Source organism: Pipistrellus kuhlii, unplaced genomic scaffold (genome assembly GCF_014108245.1).
Source record: "Pipistrellus kuhlii isolate mPipKuh1 unplaced genomic scaffold, mPipKuh1.p scaffold_m20_p_4, whole genome shotgun sequence".
Taxonomy (NCBI): Eukaryota; Metazoa; Chordata; class Mammalia; order Chiroptera; family Vespertilionidae; genus Pipistrellus; species Pipistrellus kuhlii.
Window position 1 is genome coordinate 58,628,442 of NW_023425540.1, and position 25,706 is coordinate 58,654,147.

Genomic DNA, 25,706 nt, shown 5'->3' on the forward strand with positions numbered 1-25,706 from the left:
CACAAAAAGTTTTGCTTCTAAAGAGAACAGGAAGAAAGCTCTCTACCTCCACCAGGACAAAGAACTACGAAGGACATAAAAGTTTCCCTGAACAAACATTACTCAAAAAACCAAGAGACCAACTATAGCAGAAATTCCTAACTTGAGTAAACAACAGAGATGGCAGAAGAGAACAAACAGCTAGAAGCTATTGTGGGGCTCAACACACAACCATAGCTTCCAGTTTATATAAACTTGGGTTTTAAATCTTGGATAGGACTCAAACTACAAGTTGCATGAAAAAGACTTCCTGTTTTCAAGGTGAGATTACCTCTAGCGCAAGTTAAGAAGACTAGTTTCTACATAACATTAGTCTGAATGCAAAGATGTTTTATTTTTCTGATTTTAAAATTTTTCAATTACAGTTGACACAGAATATTTTATTAACCTCAAGGGTACAACACAGTGATTAGACATTTATATAACATACGAAGTAAGTGCCCCAATTAAGTCTAGTACCCATCTGACATCATATACTAGTACAATTATTATAGTAGTATTGACTGTATTCCCTATGCTGCACTTTACATCCCATAACTGTTTTTATAACTAGAAATTTGATGTGTTTAAAAATATTTTTTTATTGGAAGAGAGGAAGGGAGAGATAGAAACATCAATGATGAGAATCACTGATTGGCTGCCTCCTGCATGCTCCCTACTGGGGATGGAGCCCACAACCTGGGCATGTCTCTGACCAGAATCAAACCATGACCTCCTGGTTATTAGGTCAACTCTCCACCACTAAGCCATGCAGAATGGGCTGATTATTTTTTGTTTTGTTTTTTTTGTTAATCCTCATCTGAGGATATTTTTCCATTGATTTTTAGGGAGAGTAGAAGAAAGAGGGAAAGACAGAGAAAAACATCAATATGAGAGAAACACATTGATTGGTTGCCTCCTCTATGAACTCCGACCAAAGCCTGGGCCAGGGAGGAGCCTGCAACCAGGATACTTGCCCTTGACTGGAATCTAACCTGGGACACTTTGGTCCACAGACCGATGATCTATCCACTGAGCCACACTGCGTGGGGCAAGGGCAGATTATTTTTTAATTAAAAAAAAGGAAAACACTTCCCACTTAAATTCTTAACATATAAGATATGTAACTACTGTCTTCAAACTGAATTGCTTTCCATGGGGACAAACAACAATTTTTTCCTAAAGTTGATGAAATCTTTGATCTAAATTGCAGAAAATCACTTCATAACCAACTTTGTAATTTGACACTTAGGTCCAAAGGGTGTTTTTCAAAATAGTACACAAGGAAAAAAAAGTTTTATAAAGCTTCTCTCACACTCCTACTTAAATTAATCCTTTTTAACTCATAAGGAATTATCATAAGAGTAATACAAACAAATTCTTAAGTAACTATCAGGAATCAGTAAAACTCCTTCCATTAGGGATGAAGTTTGTGAATATAATTTTAATGCAAAATTAGCTATCTTATTTCATTTGAGATAGAATGGACAGAGGGTCATCTCAAATTAATTATTAGGAAACTAGAGGCCTGGTGCACTGGCCTGCGGGGATCAGCCGAAACTGGCTCTCCGACATTCCCCAAGGGGTCCTGGATTAAAAGAGGGTGCAGGCCAGGCCAAGGGACTCCACTAGTGCATGATCAGGACCACATAGGGACCGTGGGAGGGCTCCAGGGCATGTCCAGCCCATCTAGCCCAGGCCCGATCAGCCAGACCCCAGCAGCAAGCTAACCTACAGTTCAGAATATCTGCCCCCTGGTGGTCAGTGCATGTCATAATGACCAGTCGAATGAATGGTCAAACACTTAGCATATTAGGCTTTTATTATATAGGATACTTTTGAAAAATAAAAAGATTTTTTCTATTAATTTTAGGGGGAAAATAGGCTAATTGGCATATGCTTCACTTTGACTTTAATTAGTGATAATCAAAATTATCGATTGTACTATAGTAGGAGGAGACCACTATAATAGCAACTATTATTCTATTAACTTTAAAGCAATTGTTGACTATTTCATTTATGAACTAAAGTAAGAGTTTTAAAATGCCAGGTATGTACAGGATAATAATATACAAACTATACATATATCCATTCAATATTTGAATACTTTCTACATTCAGGAAGCTGGACATTTTGCCCCTTTTTCTTGTAAAAGAATGACACCTAAGTAGATAGGTGCTTAACACATGCATTTTATGATAGCATTAGTGGCCTGGTGCACAGAATTTGCGCACATTAAAAGGGAATTAATTAGAGGAAATATTTTAATATTGTTATTTGCCCTTTCTCCATAAAGAAGTGTCATTGTTGAAAGAAAATTAGCAAAATATATATGAAAATCTCCCTCTTGTCAGAATCTGGGGCATGCCACGGGACCCAGAGTCAAGTCCCCACCCACCAGTGTGCACCTCGAAATCATGCGAGACCCAGAACTGGCTGGCCCCACCCCTATCAAGCCCCACAGGTCCCCCTGCCCCTGGCACCAGGGCATGAGAGGACAAGGGTGTGATGACCATTTGCACAGCAGCTCTTTATTATATAGGATGGTAGTTACAGATAACGTGGTTAACTTCAGCAGACATCTGTGTTACACATATGGCCATCAGAATAATTGTGGCATGCTTTTGTGACACTAAAAGAGGCCAAGCCTGTTGCAAAATGATTACTTTCAACAAAAACCTGCTTAAATTATTGTTTATTTAAATGGCATCTATCCAACATTACAGCATTATAAAGTTGCTATTGCATTTGAATCACTCACCAATCTTTAACCTATTTATAAAGCAAGGTAAACACCATTAGGTTATAAAAAGTAATTATGGACCAGTGTTTCTTTGAAAAAATTATTCTATTTGATCCCAAGTCTTGACTGCTCTCTTGACAGAATAATGTACATGCTCCACAGCTGACAGGGATACGCACGCTTTCATGATTAAACAGAAAGCTCACACTCCAGATGACTTTAGACTTTGCACTTCAGAAAGATTTCTTTGTTGTTTCAACATCAGATCATTTGTTATCTTTTTCCAATTGTTTCTGTCCCCAAGCCAAAGAGAATCTATATGTATTATTAAAAAATACATAGATTTGTCATTTCTGACTATTCTATTTGTACAGTACACCAAAGAATGTCACATAATCTTACAAGGCAAGTTCTTTTCCAGATTTCATTTGGGGAGAGGAGGTGTTTTCGAACATAAAGAAAAGTTGATAATATAAAATGAATATCTCCCCCTCCCCCAAAGTATTTTATTGACTTTTGCTAATTATAATTAACTGGGGACACCATATTCAAAACAATCTCCTAAAGGAAAGGGTTAACTTTATCTTGTGGCTTTCAGGGGTCATTTTTGCCCCTTTTTCTTGTAAAAGAGAGACACCTGGGAATTGAGAATTCTGTACACCAAGAATAGTCATATCACAGCTGAAGCTTCTAGCAAGAAGCAGTACTGGAAAGCACATAAAGCTATGTAAAAACCGATTCGCATAAGGAAATGCCCAGGACCAACGCCATGAGGATTCACTGCTGAGATGACAAGACTAGGAAAGGACACTTGCCAGCCTGAATCCGATTTCTCAGACGCCCAGCTCTAAGGGAGTCGCTTCCCTCCACCAGACTGGCTGCTGAGTTATCTAAAATGCCTGCCACCTAAAAGTGAAGGAGAAAAGAAAACAAAACAACCCGCTCCCAATTCCCACCACCTCTTAGTAGTAACGTCCTCCTCGTTGCTAGGGCAAAAGGAGGGAGCGCAGAGGCCTCCTCCATCAGGTTGTCAATAAGAGCCCAGCAAAATGAAGGAAGTGGATCTCTGCCATCTCCCAGGCTTTTTGTTTGGGCTCTCTAGGTTAACCGTAGTCACTGCACTTGAACGACCTACAAACAGAAGCCGTTATTACCGAGTCGCTCTGAGAAAATGTGGACTTAAATGTGGGGAGGCAGCCAGCTGGCTTGCGGAAAGGGAAATGATTTTCTGTCCCAACGTAGCCATGCCCAACGACGCGGCCAGGCAACACAATCACAACCGCCCAAGAAAACGTGTTTCAGCGCAAGAACTCTTTTTTACTTCCCTTAAGGATCCTATGAAGAAAAGGCAGAGGGAGATGGAGCCATAGGCTGTCCATACATTTAATGCTGCGACTCCCTGGGAGCTGCAGGGGAGGGAGGCCGAGATGCTCTAGGAGGAGGCCAGGGTTGAGAAGGTTCCTGGCCTCAGATGCAGGACCGTGGGTTGCAGCTGAGAGTTGGTGCGTGGGCTATCTTTTGAGACATCAAACTTACTTTCCTTTAGGAGGGGACTCCAAGTTCACCCACAACTGCCACGTCCGCCCTCTACCTACGCGCAGGGGTGCGGGGGAGGGGGGAGCAGCTAGGGCTCCTTCCCACCGCGCGGAGACCCGGCACCCCTCCCAAAGCCGGGGACCCCCTTCCTCCCCCCCCGACTGCCAAACCCCCGAACACGCCCCCTTCCTGTGCCTACCTTGATGCCCTGCTGCTGGGTGGTGAGGGTTAACTTGGACTCATCCAGGAGCAAAACTTCGCAGTAAAATTCCTCGGGCACCGCGCAGAAGCAGCCCATGTCGGCGGCGGCGGCGGTGTCCAGCCGGACGAGAGACTGCGACCCAAGCGCGCAGCCGCCCCCTCCTCCCCTCAATCAAGCCCGAGGCGTTAATGCATTGTCCGCGCCGGGGCCAGGGCAGCAGGAACGGCTGTCGGCGAGGTCCGGGGCGGGGGGCTCAGAGTGCGGAGAAGCCCGGAGATTAGCGCCCGGGAGCAGCCGGGGCAGCGCCTGCGGACCTGGGTGCGGAGCGCGGCGGCGGCGCGCCCCGGCACATCCTGCGGCTCCGGCTCCTCCGAAGGCCGGGACGCCGCGCCCTCTCCCGCCGCAGCCCTGGGGACCGCAGAAGTCTCCCGGCAATTGGGGAGCCAGAGGCAAGCTACGGGAGGGACGAGAGCTCGAGGCCCTCCCCAGACTTGGATGCTCCTGGGAGCTCTAAAGACCCCTGCGCCCGCGCACCACCGGAGCGCGGCCGGGGCGCATCGACCTCCTCCTCCTCCCGACCTGCGGAGCCCCCAGAGGGCGCGCCCTTCCAGCTCCGATCCCCACCCCGCAGGTCCCAGTCCGGTCCGGTCCGCCGACGGGGAGCGCTGGGCTGTTCCTTTGTGTCACGGGCACCCACGACGTCCCGGCAACAACACCGGGATCATCCCTTCCCGGTCCGCGGGCACCCAGGAGCCCGGAGGCGGTCGGAACGGGCAGCGGGTTCCTACCGAGACCAACGGTGAGTAGAGGTCAGCCCGTCGCGCAGGGTGGCTTCAGGGCGGGGAGCCCCGAGCTCATCGCGGAGGACCGAGTAGAAGGGCCAAGTTCAAGCTCTCCCTTCGAGAATCCCCGGATCCGCGGCGGGGGGCAGCTTCCCCGGGAGTTTCAGAGGGAGGGCTTGCCTCCGGGCCCCGGGGCTGGAAATGCGGCGGGCGGGCGGGGGTGCGCCCTGGGGCGCCAGGCCCGGGCGGCTCCGGGGAAAGTTCTCACCGGTGCTCGAGGTGCGGCTGCCCGGGCGGGAGCAGCCAAGGGACGGCTGGGTCCGCCCCGGCGTCCGCAGAAGGACCTCTGGAAGAGCTAAGCGAGGGCCGATCCGCCGGCCGGGGGCGCCCCTTCTGGGCGGGGTCTCGGCGGGGGGCGGAGGGCGGAGCGGAGGTAGGCGAATGGCGAGGTGCCCACAGGTCCGCCCGGCGATCCGCGCCCGGCGCCGGAGCCACGAGGCCGCCGGGAGCCCCGGCCCCTCGCGCAGCGTCCGTTTCCCGGGGAGACGGGGAGGCGGGCTCCGGGGGGGCCGAGCGCATTCCTCCGCGGACCCGGCCTCTCCGCGCCCTGGCCCCACGCCCTCCGCGCGGACGGCGTGTCCGGAACTGGCGAGCACGACAGCGCTGAGGCTGCAGTGACCCCTGGTGGGTCCTCGGGTTCGTGCACGGACCGCCCGACCGAGCTGCCTCCCAGCAGGTGCAATCCGTGCGCTCCCGCTGGGAACCCGCGTGGAGTTCATTAACGCGCGTCCTCGTGGTTCCTGGAGACGCGCGGGAGGACACAGAGCCGCGTTGAGGGCAGGCCTCTCAGAAAACTCTGTAATTTCGTATTAGGGAGTGCAAGAGCTTGGGCATCAGACATAGTTTTGAGTTCCAAGCTTAGGTAACCAAAGCTCAAAAAAGAAAAAATTGCTTAAAATGCCTTAAAAATAGTACCTTACACATAAACTAATGATAATTTTAAAGCTGGCAACGGCAGCGCGGTAGAACGGAAATGAACAATTTGTGACTTGGGAGGGAGTTTCCTTCCATAGTGATCTGCCACAAAGAACCGTCTGTGGGAAGCCCTTTTCCCTGCTATAGTAGCTCCATCTAAACATGAAGAGCACAACCCCCCAGAGGGCGATGCAAATCTGCCATGTTTGGTATGAACTTTACGAAAAGCTGTGAATCAAACCGATTTGATCTCCCAGGCTTTCTGTGAAATGGAAGCAGGTTTTGAGTTTCTAATCAAATTTCTCTGTTCAACTTCGGGTTGTATTGTCCAAGTTTTGCCTGACGTGAGCTAACACCTTATTTATTCTAGGTTTAGCATCTTTGCTTGTGGGGGCTTTTCTTTTCTGTAATATAATACTGGCACAAATTGCCAAAGGGGATCGAAAATTTTCGGAGCGGATTTTCATTCATTATCATAATATTCAGTAGGGCCTCCTTAGTTTGCAAAAGCAAAAGATAGGGCCAGGTGTAATCGTTTATTTCCCAGTTTTGGGTCTTGTTGCCACGTGTTTTATGTCCTCTGATTCTGGAGGTTTTGTTTTACCTTTAATGGTGATGGAAAGGCTGGGGTTTGGGGGTGAGGCGGCAGTTCTGTTCCATGCTCCTCACAATGAAGAGTAAAATGTCATGAAGCCCTGTACAAATGACAAACTTTTCTTAGTGAGGCATTTTCTTTTCCATTTCTTTATCAGGGATAGAGAAAAGAAAAAGAAAAATCCATTTAACACAAAATTGGAGTTTCCTAGAGATAATGGGAAGATTCCATGGCTAAAATAATAACAATGTTAATGAGCCATTGATATATACAATAAACTGCATATATTTAGAGTAAAATTTGACACATTTTGATCTATGTATACACTCATTAAACCACCACCAAAATTAAGCTAGTGAATATATCCTTCAACCATAAAATTTCCTTCTGGAACTTATGAAAGCTTCCTCCTGCTCCTCGTCACACCTCACCTTCCAGATAACCCCCACTCTGCTTTTTGTCACTCGATTTTCTGTATTATCTAGAGTAGGGGTGTCGAACTCAATCAGAGAAGGGGCCAAAATCTAAAATCCAGCCTAAATCGCGGGCCGAATGGTTTACTGAACAGTCATAAACTGTCATTGTGATGGAAACGCAGCGGAGTGCAGTAATGACAGCGCGGTGCGGGCCACATTGCAAGGCCTGGCGGGACGGATTTGGCCCGTGGGCCTTGTGTTTGACACATGTGATCTAGAGTGTTATCAAATGGAATCATGCTGTGAACTTTTTTTTTTTTTGGAGGGGGAGGGTCTGGTTTTGTTTTGCTCAGCATAATTATTTTGAGATTTATCCATGTTGTGGATATCAATCGTTTATCCATTTGAATTGCTCAGTAGTATCTACCTATATAAAAGCCTACATGACCATCACAACTGAACAGGCTGCACGGGGTGACCCGGCTGGTAGGGGAGTTAGTGAAGGGCAACCAAATGACTGAGCAGCAGGCTGTGTGGGGCGACCAGGCTGATGGGAGGAGGGGGGAAACAATTGAGGGTGGCCAGGCCAGCAGGGGTGGCAGTTAGGGGCCACCAGGAAGGCAGGCAGGCAGATGAGCAATTAGGAGCCAGCAGTCCAGGATTGTGAGAGGGATGTCCGACTGCAGCCTAAACCGGCAGTCAGACATCCCCTGAGAGGTCCCTGATTGAAGAGGGTGTAGACTGGGCTGAGGGGACTCCCTGGCCCTATGCATGAATTTCATGCACCTGACCTCTAGTTCATTTATATGTACCTACAACAATTGTTTACCTATTTATTTGTGTACTAGTAATTTCCAATTTTTCACTATTACAAATATTATAAGTATTACAAATCTTGCTCTGAGGATTGTACTAGTAAGCTCAGGTTGCCATAACAAAACACCTTAGGCTAGATGGCTTTAACAACAGACACTTATTTTCTCACAATTTTGGATGCTGCAAGTCCAAGATCAGGTGCCAGCATAGTCACTTTCTGGTGAAACCTCTCTTCCTGGCTTATAGGTGGTTGCCAGCCCACTGTGTCTGCTTCTTTGTTGGGAAGTGTGGGGGGAAACACAAGTTCTATGATTCTTCTTCTTCTTCACAGAGAGGAAGGGAGAGGGATAGAAAATTAGTAACATCGATGAGAGAGAAACATCAAACCGCTGCCTCCTGCATATCTCCTACTGGGGATGTGCCCACAACCAAGCTACATGTCCTTGACTGGAATCAAACCTGGGACCTTTCAGTCCGAAGGCCGACGCTCTATCCACTGAGCCAAGCCAGTTAGGCGGTGTTTCTTCTTATAAAGACACTAAACCTTTTGTATCAAGATCCCACCCTTATCACTTCATTTAATCTGAATTATTTCCTTATAGGCCCCATCTCCAAATACAGACACATTGGGGGCTAGAGATTCAACCTATAAATTTGGAGGGGACATAGCTCAGCCTATAACAAGGATCCATATCTTTGTATGAACATTTTACTTCTTTTGAAATTAAAAAAAAAAAGAGTGGAATAATTGGGTTAGAAGATATACAAATGGAAAATAAGCACAGGAGAAGATGCTCAACATCATTAGTGATTAGGGAAATTCGTATTAAAATCACCATAAGAGACACCTGCAGGTCTAGTAGAATGGCCACCATACCAAGCTCCCGCACCTCCATACCAAGTGTTGGTGAGAATGAGGGAAAGTTTGTGTATGCATACACTGCTGGTGGGAATGAAAATGGTACAACCACTTTGGATAACACTTTGACACTTTCTTAAAAAGTTGAACATATAAACATATATCTTCCACAGAGTTTTGGAGAAAGATTTTTTCTGACTATGCAGAGAAATAAATTGACAAGATATTCAAACACACCCCACCGCCCCTACCCCTAGAAAAATCATATAGTTTTCCAACATGTGCATAACATAATACAGTCTCTTTAAAGCCTGTGTCAAAACCTTTGATCTCTTTTCAGAGATTTTTTTTTTATAAAAATATTTTCTTTGGTTAAGATGACATTTTGTCATAATAAGCCTATGTAGATGAGTCAAATGACAAACAAACTGAGAGTAGATACAATTTTATGGAAATATGTAGACCATCTGTGAAGGACTGTAGGAATTCTCAGTCTGGAAAAAAAGCAATTTGATTTCACATAAAACAGGCCCCCATCCATTGCTGAAACATGCATTTCACATCGCCAGATACAGAATTCTGTGTAAAGCACTATATTCTGTTTAGGAAGATGTCTTTAAACAATCCATGCCTTCCATCTTTTTTTTTTTTTTTTTTTTTTTTACTTTTTGTATTTTCCAAACTTCAGAAAGTTAACTGTAATTTGAAACAGGAAAGAATGCCATGAAAACATTGACAGTAAAATAAGTAAACAATCGAATTACTTAAACACCGAGGGCAATGCAGAAGAATCACTTGGAAGATTTGTTAAGACACAGATCACTAGCCCCACCCCCAGAGTTTTGACCTGGAGTGGGGCCTGGGAATTTGCATCCCTAACAAGTCCCCAGATGAAGCTTATGCTGCTGATTTGGGAACCACACTTTAAGAAGCATTTCTTTAGAGATTATATTTCAAAAAATAATAATAATAAAGGTTGTCCCTAATTTTTACCTATGAATAATTTTTAAAGGGGGAGGTGTATTTTTTACTAGCAGCCTCCCCATTATGCCACCTCATCCATCATTGCATCATTAATGCCTGTCTAGAAAGTGTATTGAAAACTCTGCCAAGCAGATTACATCAAAAAGAGTCTTTTTAAAGGGAAATATTCTTGCATCAGAAAGAGTAGTTTTTAAAGGGAAATATTCCTGGTTTAGTTTCATCATACTCCTGCCTAGTCTCTTCAGACACCTCACTTGGTTTTCTTTCTAATATAGTATGTGCCCGGGCACATCCAGTTTTTAAGACCATCCTGCCTTCTGACTCACTTCATATATATGTCATTAACCAGCTCTCCTAAGTATTGAAGCCTCAGATCCCATTTATTGAAGTACCTCCAGGGTATTGCCCACATTTCAAAGGAAGTCGTCTCTCAGGCAGCAACATAAGCTGCTTCTTCATTCTTGTGATCTCTATGCAAATGTTGTTGGGAATTTACTGAGAATTCTTATTTTGTACACCTTGTTGGTGAATGAATTGGTATAGATTGTATTTCGTGTACATGTCTTGGAACTATGACTTTGAAATGCCCTAGTATTCCCTTCTCTGGTCAAATGCAAGCTAGCAAAAATTAGTTCAGAGGAGCTAGTTGATAAGTATAGTAGTCCTTTGGGAGATATTTTTTAAATTTTAAAACAAATTAACATCTCCTGCCTATTGGATTGAGAGAGATTCCAAAGATTGGTGAGAGTGGGTGAAATGAGTATTTTGATACATTGTTGGTGGAACTGTGGATGGATTCAGGCTTTCTGGAGTGCAAACTGTCATGCATACGATAATTTAAGTATTGACCTGGGAATTCAAAATCTAGGAATTTACCCTTATCAAATAATAGCCACAGATGTATGTGAAAAGATACTGTAGTATGTTTAGAATATTAAAACTTTTGAAACCATCTAAGTGCCCAGTTAGAGGGAGTTGTTGCATTAATTCTAGACTGTGTATCTAGTGGAAGAGTCAGCAGCTGTTAAAAAAGATGAGGTGGATGTATATGCACAGCATGGGAAGTTATCCCAGGTAAGCAGTGAGATTAAAAAAAAAAAAAAAAAAAAAAAAAAGAGCAGTTTACATAATCGTCCGAATAAAAAGGCCCATTTTAATTTGTTTTTAAAAGGAAGCTTGAACTTTTTACAACGAGCAAGAATGAATTAAAAATGAAAACAGATTTTCGTATTAAGCAGAAGAAGACTGTCACATTTCTGCCTGATGAAATTGACCTCAGTTTAAAAATGGATTCTTTTTCTAGGCTCTAACCTGGCTTCTACCATATTTTACCTGTTTCCCCATTGAAGAATGAGGAAGTTAGCCTCAGTTATCCTGCAGTTATTTAGATTTTAAGTCAGACTGGCCCTGGAACCTTCAAGAAGTCCTGTCACCTCTCTGGGCCTCGCATGCTAGTCTGTTCAATCCGGGACATGGGACGCATATTGGAATGCCTCTGGATCTTCGTGGCCAGCATGCTGCTTTCTCATCCCTTTCTTCTGGAAACAATACATTGCTCTTCCTTTTGAAGTGACCTTCCAGGGAAAGAGCAACTGGTATAACACTTGGCAAAGAAACATCTGGAGTGCATGACCTCTTGACTCACATCCAGCCTGCTGATTCTGACCTTAAGAAGTTGCCAGGAGAGAAACTGAAAACAGTCATGTTATGGGTGGTTGGTGGACAGGACTAGAATGGAGACATTTTACTGTATTCCTTTTTGTACAAATAGAATTTTACATACTGATATTCTGTACACCTCCCACCTGCTGCCCTATTTTCATCTCAGTATGTCCCAGCGACTGCTCAGGTGTCCACTTTGCTCTGCCTCTTCTTGTTTCTTGTGAGAAACAAGCCCACAACCCAGCCATGTGCCCTGATCAGGAACTGAACTGGTGACTGCTCAGTGCATGGAACCATGCTCAGTCAACTGAGCCACATCGGCTAGGGCAGTAGTGTATATCTATGCTTAGTCTGGGTTGTAGATGGGAGGAATATATAGCCAACCATAATCAAATTACTGTATGACATTGAATCTAAGATGCTACCAATTACATTAATAACTTATTGTATTTACCGCTAAGAAAGAAATAAAACTGCTAGTTAATTGAAGACACCATCAATTATAGGAGGTGCCCCAATTTCAGAAATATTTTCTTGAAAATTGAAGAAGTGTGGTGTTAATTAGGATCATGTTTATACTACTCTTTTCAGCTAACATAATTGACTTAACATTACTAATGTCTCCATATTTATACCATGTTCACTGGCAAATATAAGTGAAGTTCACAGGTACAGATGTCTTCATGTAACACGGATATAAGAAAGAATCTATGTTGTCCTAACTGGTTTGGCTCAGTGGATAGAATGTCAGCCTGAGGACTGAAGAGTCCCAGGTTCGATTCTGATCAAGGGCACATATCTTGGTTACAGGCTTCCGGCTTAGTGGGGGGGGGAAGGGGGGGAGGGCATGTGGGAGGAGGCAACCAATCAATGTGTCTCTCACACATCAGTGTGTCTCTCTGTCTCGCCCTCTCCCTTCCACTCTCTCTAAAAATCAATGGGAAAAATAGCCTCAGATAAGGATTTAAAAAAAAAGAAAGAAAGAAAGAAAGAAAGAAAGAAAGAAAGAAAGAAAGAAAGAAAGAAAGAAAGAAAGAAAGAATTCATATATATAATTTTGTAAATCAAATATCAGATGCTTTCAAAAACCCAACTGAAACTAACCTTTAAAATAGACTTGATTGCCTTCTACCAATTTCAAGCAGTATGCAGAACTGACGCTGACTCTCTGTGCCCCTTCACCTCCGCCACTTCCCTGTATTGGTCTTGAACTTAGCCTGGCTTCCCTTGAAGCAATCAGCTGCTGGAGTTGTTCCAGGACTCACATCTGCTGTCCACACCACACAGAGCAAGGGGAGCCAACGGGTCTAACTTTCTTGGTTGGGGGCTCAGGATTCCCTCTGATGGGCCAGCCTGAGTCCTGGCAGTTCAGTGGAGCCATTAGGAACACAGATTCCAGAGCCGAGCATGTGAGCTCAGAATCCAACCCGGCTCACGGTTTCCCAGCTTTGCACCTCAGAGTAGCAAAAATGGGGTACTATCATAGCACCTTTCTCATGCTGCTGTTGTGAGGATTAAATGGACGAACGCAGTGCTTACAACAGTGCCTGGGGCTTCAAAAACGCTATGAAAACGTTGTTGTTAATGAGGATGGCGTGATTCATCTCTGAAGTAATCACTGAGGCTAGAGGGAGACTGTACTGAATGGCTTAGCCTAAGTCAAAAGGCACCTCCAAAGGTCCAGGCAGATCTTGCTTCTCTGGAATCACATGACATCCCCTGGGAAGAAAGAACTAGGTAATTAGGGCGTAGAAAGCAGGTAGGAGTAACCAGCAAATGTCCACTACACAAGTCATGGCTTAAATGCACAGGGTTGTTTGACAAATTATGTTCTAAAATGAAGACCACGTGTCCAAGGTAAATAATCATTCTAAGCCTTATGTCATTGTCAGACACGTATTTCTCATATTATCAAGTGTCCATGTTACATAAATTATACATTTTAAAATACTCCTGAGACTTCTTTCCTCACATAATTTCTACTCAGCCAGTGCTTGGTGACTGTCCACTGCATACCCAGCTCAGAAGTGAACACAGCAGACCTGGTCTCTGCCCCCATGGAGTTGCAGTCTTATAGAATGATAATTCTCAGCAAGCATTCATCTCCCTTTAGCTAGATCACAGTTTATAAAATAAAATAAAGGCGTAAATAGGACCCTAGAAGGTCACTATGTGGCTTGAGGCTTGATTAGATTGTTTGGGCTGCAGTGTTGTGAAGATGAGTGTCTTTTATGTGTCTCTCTGCCCTATTAGATTATGAGCTGCTTGAAGGCAGAAGCAGGACCCTGTTCTGTTTTTTCTCGGTAGCACCTAAGACAATGCCTGGCACGTCACAGCTTTTAACTAATTAATTTAGTCAAAACTCCAGAAAAGGAAGGTGCATGGCTGGAATGGGTAAGAATTAGAAAGAGACAGTTCCTGAGTATTATCCAAACAATACTTTTAAGTTTGCAACTAATGATAACAAAGTTTATGCTCCCATTATCTACATATCAAAGCAAAATGTGGCATACAATCTACCTCTGAAACGAAACCCCAATTTTTAGCTGAGAGTTTTCCCCATATTTCTTGGTCAGTACGGATGGCTGTGTGGCTCAGACCTGGCTCATGAGATACGTTAAGTATTAAATGGTACTTCCTGAGAGTCTTTTAAGCATCAAACAGACTGTCAAATTACAGCAGGAAGGTTAGGGAGAGGTGGGGGAGATAGAGATCAACCGAAAGACTTGTGTGCATGCATATAAGCATAACCAATGGATTCAAAACACTGGCAGGTGAGGGCATATATGGGAGTGGGGGGAGTGCAATAATAAGATATGTACACATATAATACCTTAATTAAAAAATAGAAAGAAAAAAAAAGAAGGAAAGAGGCATGCAACATGTCCATCCTCCCTCCTTGCTCCTGGGATGTGGATGCCATGGCTGGAGCACAAACAGCCACCTAAAGACAGCAGCAGGGGAACTGTAGCCACTGTGGCTAGAGGGAGACAGTACTGAATGCAGCCTGTATCCTGCAAGCTTGGCAGCATCACCAGGATGGGAGCCTGTCTCTGGGCTTCGTCATGTCCACCTGTCCAAACCCCTGTGTTTGTGTTTGGGGTTTCTTTGGTTTTTGTTTATAGGCAATTAAATGTAATCCTGACTGAAACCCACACACATCTATATGTAAGACAGCAAGTAACCAAATAAACAACTTACTTTAAAAAAAAAAAATCTGGTTTTATTGATTTTATTAGAGAGAGAGTGGAAGGGAGAGGGAGAGAGAAACACTGATGTGACAGCCTACATTTTTTTAAGGACCACTTGTTTATGTTTTATATGCTACTCCTTAGAAATAAGTATGGTCTATTATTGAATGAAAATATTTAACTTGTCAGATTCTGGGTATCTTTAAAAGGAGTACATTTATTTTAAGATTGAATAGCAGCAATTTTGTATGATTCAATCTACCTTCTAGATTTGTATTTTATTTTTTTAATATGTTTTTATTGGTTTTTAGAGAGGGAAGAAGGGAGAAGGTTAGAGAGATAGAAACATCAATGAGAGAGAATATTATCAATTGGCGACTTCCTGCACATCACCTACCAGGCTTGACTGGGACTCAAACTGGTGACCTCTTGGTTCATGGGTCATCACTCAACCATTGAGCCACACACCAGCCTGGCTCGTTTTTTGTTTAATTTGTATCTTAGAGTTCTTAATTCAGAAAGAACTAGGAAGGAAGAAAGGATTTCTTGCCTTGCGGAAGTCCAATTGGCCACCTCCAATAGCATCCTGTCCTGTCCTTGCCCCTCCTTTGGCCTCTCTGGGCTTGGGAAACAGGAACAGGAACAGAAAACAAAGGTGGCGTGAGGAGGATACAACAGAGTGACTTGTCTCTCAGAAGTTGTCATAATTAGGTTTTTAAAGCCCACAGCCCCTTTCTCCAGGCCCTGTTATATAAGTAACCCACTGCAGCTTGTAAACCCTGTGAGAAAGGCAGGACCAGTCTTATCCTCCTGTGAGGCTGAGAAAACGGGGGCTCAGAGAGGTGACCAGGCTTTCCCAGAAAGTGATGTTTGGGGGGAGGGGGTTTGTTACACTAGGGCTGTGGTTGGCAAACTGCATCTCACAAGCCACATGTGGCTCTTTGGCCCCTTGAATGTGGCTCTTCCACAAAATTCCACGGCCTGGGTGAGCCTATTTTGAAGAAATGGCGTTACAATAAGTTTAAGTTTTAAAAATTTGGCTCTCAAAAGAAATTTCGATCGTTGTACTATTTGGCTCTGTTGAGTAATGAGTTTGCCGACCACTGCACTAGGGCATGCTATGTACTAGTATATATAGCTTCCCACATACTCATGGATCTGACCCAATAGAGTAATTTTTCCTTTCTTAAGTAAAGGTGAGGTAAAACAAAGATATGCTAATCCTCTTCAGTCCGGTTTAACAAGGACTCCTACGGGACCATCTGAGGTTAGACAATCAATATTCATTCTATCCTTCCTTTCTTCTCTTTCTTTTTCTTTTGGATTTCAGATTTTGCAAGCTGTCTTTGGAGGGAGAGCTGGGGAAAGGGGAGGATTAAGGCACACACAGGAGAGCCTCATTGATATTTCAGTCTCTCTCCCTACTGTACTCCTGAAAGACCACGGCCCCTGCTTGCTGGGCCAGGAGACCCCTGACTGATTGAACCTGCCAGCACACTTCAGCTGGCTCCCTAGCAAACATATGGTGTCAGGGTCAATATTTACCTTCATTTAATGCATGCAGTGCTTCATCTATTTATTTATTTATTCAGCAGGCAATTAGGCTCCACAGAGCAAAATCCCTTTGTTCTCCTTATGGATTACTGAATATCAGAGCTGTGGAAAACAAATTTCAGACAAAACCATCCAACCTTTAGTTTACATACAGTTGTTGCTCCTCTGAGAGAAAAAAAAGAATAGACACACAAATATATTTTGGGATTATAGTATTATGTGTAACACATAATATATATATTTGAAAATACATTATTAATAATATACATATTACTTGAGAAACATGTATTCTTTCTAATTTAGGCATACATCATGTCAGTGTGTTGGTATTTTTGCTACTTTTGAGAGGCTTTTATGAACAGAAAGGATTTTTTGGGATTTTTTTTTTTTTAAACTATTAGTAATGTCTTGAAGTGAAAAAGTAAAATTCTAGGTCTTTCTTGAGACTTTAGTTCACTTACAAATCTTATTATTCTGTTCAGAAAACTAACAAATTTTAATAATCACTTTTTTAACAATCACTTTTAAGAAATCTTTGATTACTGTGTTAAATTAATATACAAACTTAGTTAATTAGAAAATACCTTCACACATTTTAAACTGCATTTATAAAATTTGTTGCCATCTTAAGTATTTCAATTATCTAAAGAACAAGCAAAACCTTTTTAAGAACCTAACTTACTCTTATAAATAGATGTTAAGCTTATTTTGAACGTTTTAAGATTTCTAATCCTGTTTTTGAACTCAGTAAGATATTTCTTCAATTTTCCAACTTATAGTCACAAGTTTAAATTTATTATTCCATTATACATTCATATTGGAAACAAGGCTACTTGGTTATCCAATAGGCTCTATTTTCTTAAGTATTATAAATATATGAAGTACCAAATATGCACAGGTCACTTAACAAAAAGTTATTTATTCCACCCTTACCTGTGTGGCTCAGTTAGTTGGAGCATCTTTCTGCACACCAAAAGGTCAAAGGTTCAATTCCTGGTCAGGGTACATACCCAGGGCGTGGATTCAAATCCCAGTTGGGGTGCATTTGGGAGGCAACCGATCAATGTTTCTCTTTGTCTCTCTCTCTCTCCCTGCCTCCCTCTTTCTCTAAAATCAATTTTTTAAACAATTGAAAACATTCTTGATACCGTGTTTGCCTCTATACTTAATTCTAAGTCTTCCTGAGACTAAAAGGTGCTTAAAAACTAAAAAAGATAATGTCATCCCAAATAATTTTGGGGTTACTGTCTCAACAGGCTAATATGTCTTCGAGATCACAGATATTAAATGAGATGTGAGGGTTAGAAATATGCAGCTCCATCTTCCTCCCAGGCCCTGTGCTCAGGCCCAGGCCCTTCGCAGTCACTCTGTCAACTCCATTCTCTTGGCCACACAGGGTGGTAAGCTCTAAACTAGGGGTGTCGAACTCAATCAGAGAAGGGGCCAAAATCTAAAATCCAGCCTAAATCGCGGGCCGAATGGTTTACTGAACAGTCCTAAACTGTCATTGTGATGGAAACGCAGCGGAGTGCAGTGATGACAGCACAGTGCAGGCCACATTGCAAGGCCTGGCGGGACGGATTTGGCCCGAGGGCCTTGTGTTTGACACATGTGCTCTAAACAGTGGATGGGCTCAAATCTTTTATCCCTCTTCTGCTGTCCCACCCTGCTACTTAAGAAAGTTCCTCCCCCTCCTTTAATTCATAAACTATCCAATTAATCACCAGGTTCTTCCTATTACATCTACAGCCTCTGAAATGTCTCAGGTCTGCCCCACCTCTCTTTCCCCACAGCTGTTGCTGAATTCAGGCTTCATCATTCCTCTTGCTAAGATTGGTCAGTAGCCCCCACCAGTCTTGCTTATTCCAGGGCCTTCACCTTCAATCATAACAACTCCACCGTTGCCATCTACTAACACCTGCATGCTTTCCTCTGTTATCCCCTTGACTTTCACCAGATTTCTACCTAAGATGAATTATTAGCCTTGTTTTGAGATGAATAAATTGAAACGCAAGGAGGTTAAATAACTTTTTCAAAATCACACAGCTAATGGGGAGATAAATCAGGACTTAAACCCAGTGCTTAGGAGTTCTCACAATAATGTTATCTCCCTTCTTCGCCTATAACATTCCCTACTATTTTTTAAAACTGTATTTATGGATCTCTTTCTCTGAGAAGACTGCCCCACTCCTGACCCTGGTCTGGTTGAGGTATCTCTGCCTTGGTTTTCTATAGTATTTGCTGCATTCCTTTATCAGACCACTAAGCACACTTTACTATAAATGATGCACTTACATTTCTTTATCTTTCCAGCATTGAGGAAAATGTCTGACACACTGATAAATAAATGGGGCTGGGATGGGGATGGAAGGAAGCAAGCAAATATCTCCTCATTGAGACTCAAGCACAGATTCAGAGACGAAAAGATTCCAACACTTACTATCCCAGTGACCTTGGGCAAGTCATTTAACCTCTCTGATTTATCTCAACGATTAAAAAATTCCTCTTGCTGGGCTGTTGTAAGAATAGAATTAAAAAGTGTGCCCATCAGCAGATGAGTGGATTAAAAAACTGTGGTACATCTACACAATGGAATACTATGCTGCAGTAAAAAAGAAGGAGTTCTTACCATTTGCAACAGCATGGATGGAACTGGAGAGCATTATGCTAAGTGAAATAAGTCAGTCAGAGAAAGATAAATATCACGTGATCTTACTCATTTATGGAATATAATGAACAACACAAGATGATGAACAAAAACAGATCCAGAGACAGAGAAACATCGATCAGACCGTCAAACCTCAGAAGGAAGGTGGAGGTAAGGGGGAGAGATCAACCAAAGGACTTGTATGTATGCATATAGGCCTAACTAATGGACACAGACAATAGGGTGTGAGGGCATGAATGGGAGGGATGGGGGGGGGGCCCTAATGGGGGGTTGAGGACACATATGTAATAACTTAAAGAAATTTTTAAAAAAAGAATAGAATTAAAATATACAAAAACTATTAGGCATACTGCTTGACACATAAACAATAAGTAATAGCTGCCATTATGATATTGCTATGATTATTGACCATAGAAGAAGGTGTTGTTTCTGAGTAGGTGATGTGAATGAGATATATAAAAATAGAGTGATTTTACAGAGGGGAGGGGTGATTGGAGGTGAAAAAGATGAAGGGATTAAGAAGTAAAGATTGGTAGTTACAAGTAGTCATGGGGATTTAAAGTACATTATGGGGAATATAGTCAATAATATTGTAATAACTATGTATGGTGCCAAGTGGGTTCTAGAATTATCAGCGAGATCACTTTATAAATTATATAATTGTCTAATCACTATGCTGTGCACCTGAAACGAATGCAAATAATATTGAATATAACTGAAACAATAAAATTAAAAGGCAATGGTTTGTTTGTTTGTTTTTTGTTGTTGTTGTTTTTGGGGGGGATGCGGGGGATAAGTAGAGTGTCTTGCAGGCAAGAGCCTGGTCTCTTTTGGGAACCAACAATAAATCAGTGATTTCAGAATTTCCTTCCTGTCTCCAGACTGCTTCCTTTCAATACAATCCAAGAATGCCATAAGTCTCCTCTTACCTATGGTTCATTTTCATTGAAACCCATAGACATTTACTGAGTCCCCACTGTGTGCCAAATACAGAACCTTGTGGAAGATACATTATGGAGGACAGGCCTCTGCCCTTTTGTTCTCCCAGGGAACAAATTAACACTCGCTCAGTGCGGACAGGAGTAAGGTCCATTGCTGGCCCCAGTGGAGCAACCAAAAGTGAAATCAGATGGGTAATTCACCAGCCCAGGGCAAGTTTGGGTTGTTGAAAGCCCAAAGCAGCTACAGTGTGAAATACTGAGATTGTGGACCAAGCTAGAGAGCTCTTAACACATAAACTTTCCATGTCTGGGTACCTCGGATTGATGTAACTAAATTAAAGCCCTCTGATAAACCCAGATTCTGCTGCTCCGTACAATGGCTTCTGTGTAGAGCAGGAATCAGACTATGACAGAATTTGAATCTCTGTTCCACTTTACCCTTCATCAGAGTCTCATAGCTGAAGATGGCACTCGGGACTTTCTTCTGCCGAGCCAGGACAGTACATTTTATCTAGGTGATTGCCTGTACTGTATGATTTGACAGGCCAGGAAGACACAAATTCCGAAAGCTCTCCATCTCCCAGAAATTTCCCCAGCACTAATACACTCCTTTGGGTTAGCAGCTGACTCCAGGAAAATCCGTGTGAAGTTGGCTGTCTTGTATATGTTGGCGTGAACTAGTTAATTATCTTCTTAATAACGAGATGGAAGTGCAGAATAAGCAAAACTGATTGAACACCATCTGTATGACAGTCACAGGCTAGAGGCTGGGACACAGAATGAATAGAATGCAGGCCCTGCCCTCCAATGGCTCAGAGCTTAGTGCCTGGAGACTGGATGCTTGCCACACTGCCGGAGGGAGGGGGCTGCGTAGGGCCTGGCGTGGAGAATTCTAACCCACCAGGGTAGCATGAGGTCCCAGACCAAAAAGGCAAGAGGAAGACAAATATAAACTAAGGGCCCACTGCACAAATTCATACATCTTGAAAGGAACTGTGGGCCACAAGGCTGTGGTGGGCACAGGGGCGAGTCTCAGCCCATCTTCCACACTCCCACCCAGCCCCTCCTGCCACAGCCCCCGGTTCCCTGTCTGCCAGTAGTCCCGATCCTGCCACAGACACTCCCACACACTAGGCGCTGGCCCCACTCGCACCCTCTGTCAGTGCCAAGTGTTGGGCGCCAGCAGCAGGTGCAATCAGTGGCTCTGGTGCTGGCTTCAGGTGTGAGTGGGGCTGGTGCAGCTGTGGGTGCGAACAGGGCCAGTGCTGGCAGCAGGTGTGAGTACCGGGCAGGACCATGGTGTGCGGGAGCAAAGAATTTTCAGTAACCACCAGAGGCTTGCCCCATAACAGTGCCTGGCACCCCGCCTTGATCTGGCACCCCCACTCACCTGCTCCACCATCCTGATGCCTGCTATGTTCCATGCTCTGCTGCCTGCTGCTGATGCCCACCATGTTTCGTGCATGCCCCCTGGTGGTCAGAGCACATCATAGAGACTGGTTATTCTGTTGTTCTGCTGTTTGGTCTATTTGCATATAACGGTTTTATAGAGAGAGATTTTAGCTGCTTTATAGTTGATCTAGGACAGCCTGGTTTCCTGGACTTCTCCAGTCCATACTCACCTCTGCCTCTGCCTCCTAGAGCATCTGCAGTTGGCCATCCCAGTGTCGAGTATTCACTTCACATGCTGAGTGACTAGATGGTACCCACTCCTCTCAGCCTGCTGCCCCAATGTCAGGCCCTCATTTTCTTCACAGCCAGGTCCCTCATCTCCCTGCCTCCAGCCCATGATTAGTCTGCTCTGCAGACAGAGCCTCCTTCTGAAGCACAAAATCTGATCTTCATTACCTTCTAGGGCTGATCATTCCACCTCCAGAGTAAAACTCTGACAGATGTTCCCCTGTGTATGTAGCTCCGCAGAACATACACAGCTCTGGTCCTGTGCACTTGCCCAGACAAACCCCCATGCACTCCTGAGTTAAAGCCATAGTAGGATTTATGTGCCTTTATTTTTAATAGAATCCACCAGATTTCTTTTCCCAAAGTTGTAGCAACTATTTCTGCCCATCCTCACTTGCCCTTTTTTAACTTTGCATCCCTTCTGTATGAAACATAGCATCTCATTTTTATTTGGGTTTGGTTTTTTCTTTATTAGAGAGAAAGAGAAGGAGGGAGAAAATGGGGAGGGAAAAAGGGGAGAGAAGAAGACAGGGAAGGAGAGAGAGAAAGAAGAGAGAGAGAGGGCAGAGAGAAAGGGGGTCTCTCTTGTTTAAATGGGTGTTTTTCCCTGACCTCTAGCCAAGCTGAGCATATTTTTAGATATTTATTGGTTATTAGGATTTCCTCCTCTATAATTTGCCTGTTCATAATCCTTGCTCAATTTTCAATTAGAGTGTTTTTTCTTTTCTTATTAATTTATGAAAGCTCTTTGTGATACTAACGTTTTGATTTTCTAATAGACATAATAGTTAAAACTTACTGAGTGCTTTTATCCACCAGACACTGTTTTCCCAGTCAATCGTAGGTCCTTTGATTTTGTTCACGCTCTATTTTCCTAAATATAAACGAGTAAGTGTACAATGAATAATGGGTAAACGAATGGGTGAGTGAATTGAATGAATCAAATGTGTACATTTTATCTGCTCCCAAAGGCTGGCTTTTGGGCAGGAGCTATTTCATCACAGGAGTCCTCTGTCTTCTCTGGTTCTCCTTCATCTCCTTTCCCTGCTCCTTCCAACCACCACTCTCTGCCTCTTGATGGGCCCGGTATAAACACATCAGAGACACTTAAATGCTTTCAGAAGGAAGAGAGTGCCTTTCTCTCCCTTAAGTGCTGGGCTGTGGAGAAGAACTCAGGAAATGCTCACTCGAAGTGAGGGCAGGAAATGCTTCTTGTTTCATGAATTGTAAGGGGGGAGCAGTTACTAGTTACCTGAAGTGATATGCCGAGCACATAGGGACATAAAAGACCTTGGCAATGAGGCAACTAACTTTTTAGTGTTATTTCTTTAATATACTGTATCCTTCTGGGAAGAGTTTAAAATCCTCTCTGGTTTACTTACGAAGCACCAACCAGGCTGCACTCAGAACTTGAGGGAGAATTTTGCATTGTTCCAATTTACACAAAAAGGAGCAGAATCGAAGGCAACTGGGCGAAGTAGATTGACAGAACCAGAGAGGTTTCGTCCCCAGAGCATGGACTGGATGATTTTCTTTTAATTTTAGACGTGTTTTGCATTTGGATTTATACCCATTGTAATCTAAGATTAAAATATTCCCTCAAGATCCCCACTTCTGCTGAGACTACAAAACAACCCCAACTGCTCCTTTCTTGCACGTTTCCCCACCCTGGTTTTCCTTTAATAGTCCGTTCTTTTAAATGACTCATAAATTAAAGTCAGAGCATTTGTGACACTTTGTGTGTTACGTGCAGATAAAATACTTAAGTGTTTCTTTTGGAATCCAACATCGTTTCCTGAGGAAATTACTGAAATCACAGAATTGTTGAATAAGCTTATCAGGTGGCAGGCAAAAGTCAACTTTTTCTTTTTCTTTCTTTTTTTAAACAGAGAATCCAAAGCAGCTTTACCTTATGCAAATGAAAAGGCCTCAGTCTAGAAGTCACTTAGGTGGGGCCCAAATATCATTGCCGACCAATGTAGGCAATCAGAAAACAATGATTTCAATAATAAAAAATGAGCAGGACCAGGTTCTGCAACCTTAATAACTCCAGAAGCCAAATCCCTGGAGATGAACTCATGACATCTGGGTTTCACCTGTCTCCTGGCTGGAAGCAGAGGTCCAGGCAAAATGATCAAAACACTGGTCCATAACATATTCTAGCCTGAGGGTGATCGTTGACATCAGACTCGGGTGAACCCTGAGCGGGATCAATGCATTCATTATTTAATGAATATTTACAGAGCACTTACTCTCATGTATCATTCTACCAGCAATACACTAGGTCCTCGTGGTGGGGGGACAATCCCTGTTCCCAATCTAGCAGGGGGAGTCAAGTCAGATGCCCTCAGAAGCCAGACAGGTAACATGCAGGCGACAGGCCAGGTGGGAAGTGGGCATTGGAGTGGACGGAAGAGTGGAGGCTCCATGTAAGAGGCTGCCTGTCTTCTGCTCCATTGGTTACTTCCCGAAGGGAACGTGAGGGAACTCAGAATAGCCACATTTTCCAGCCTCCAAATCCCAATTTTATTGTGAAATGTCTGTCTTTTACAAATTGGCAACTAATTACAATTCTTTAATAAAAAAAATAATAAAAAAAATAAAATAAAACATTGTGTCCATAAAGCAGAACATGACTACAAGGCCAAATTTGACCTGAGCAGCCGGTGTGCAACCTCTGACATAGACCATCCATTAGTATTTAAAAACATGGGCAATTAATTTCACAAAATGTTGCCATTTCCTTATCCTATCCCCTCAACTTTTAAAAAATTTCAGATAACACAATGGAATACTACACTGCTATAACAATAAAAAAAGAAGAAATCCTTACCATTTGCTGCAGCACGGATGGACCTGGAGAGCATTGTGCTAAGTGAAATAAGTCAGGCAGTAAAAGAAAAATACCACATGATCTCACTCATTTTTGAAAAATAAAGAACATTATAACCTGATGAACAAAAAGATAGATACAGAGGCAGTGAAGCATTGAACAGACTGTCAAATTACAGCGGAAAGGTTGGGGAGTGTTGGGGTTATGGGGAAAGAGATCAACCAAAGGACTTGTATGTATGTATATAAGCACAACCAACGGACACAAGACACTGGGGGGGGGGGGGGGGGGCTGAGGGAAAGTCAATGGGGGGAAAAAGGAGATATATGTACTACTATATGTAATGCTTTAAACAATAAAATAAAAATTTTTTAAAATGACAGCAGCCAACACAACCAAAAAAAAGAAAAAAAATCAGATGTATGGGACAGCTATGTTTAAAATAACTGACATAAAATAAGCTTTTTTAAATGGTTGGAATATGACACTGGAAATCTCTCCCCACCCCTTCCCCCCATCACCGCTTGGCGTATCTAAGATTTCCTATGCAATGACTGAAAATATAGGAAACTTTCTAATCAGGTGTCCTTGCCACCCACCTATCATTGGCACTCTGTTGTGGGGTTTCTCCCCCCAACTCCTCGGTTGTCTCAAGATCTACATGCTACCCCTTTGCATATTCTGAAATTCCTGGCCCTGTGAATCCTCACTCATTTTTACAAAGGAGAAGGCAACCTTTCCATGTGTCTGGGGATTGTCATCTTCTCTCACTCCACTCCCAGGAAGTCTCCTTGCTGGTTCCACCCTGCCAGAGGGTTGCACCCATCCTAGCAGCAGTGCCAGCCCTGCATCCTGCCGCTGTGCTCAAATTAGGAAAAGGAGCCTTGACTGGAGGCACTACACCAACACTTGGGAGATTGTCAGAAGATTGTATGACTCCGTTATGATCTCCGTTATGAATGGGCTCCCTTAGAGTCCTGTCGTACACAACCTAACCAAGAAGGGAGGGCCCAGTTCCCATCGCCTGAGGGGCACGCTCTCCCCAATCCGTCTTCAGATTCCTTCTCTTTTGTCACTTTCTAAATTCATGGCCCTTGGTTTTCAACTTCCTGCTCTCGGAATTAATCAATCAGTCATAATAAAGGACCTGAACTAGGTGCTCCCCTACCCACCCCCCAGGTCTTGATCTGATAAAAGACTGACAGTCACTTGTGCTTTGGGAGAGGAGTGCTTTGAACAATCTGGAATGGA

General features: G+C 43.4%; 1 protein-coding gene and 1 pseudogene across 8 annotated transcripts in view; one reads left to right on the forward strand and one right to left on the reverse strand.

Moving 5' to 3' along the window:
* Positions 1-4,623, reverse strand: part of EPB41L4A (erythrocyte membrane protein band 4.1 like 4A) — a 193,320-nt gene extending 188,697 nt beyond the window's left edge. For all 8 annotated transcript variants that reach the window (XM_036409732.2, XM_045571841.1, XM_036409731.1 and 5 more), the window contains exon 1: positions 4,497-4,623. In XM_036409732.2, coding sequence (XP_036265625.1) covers positions 4,497-4,595 — 99 coding nt within the window. In that variant the 5' untranslated portion in view covers positions 4,596-4,623. The remainder of the gene's footprint in view (positions 1-4,496) is intronic.
* Positions 4,594-25,706, forward strand: part of LOC118703095 — a 38,278-nt pseudogene continuing 17,165 nt past the window's right edge.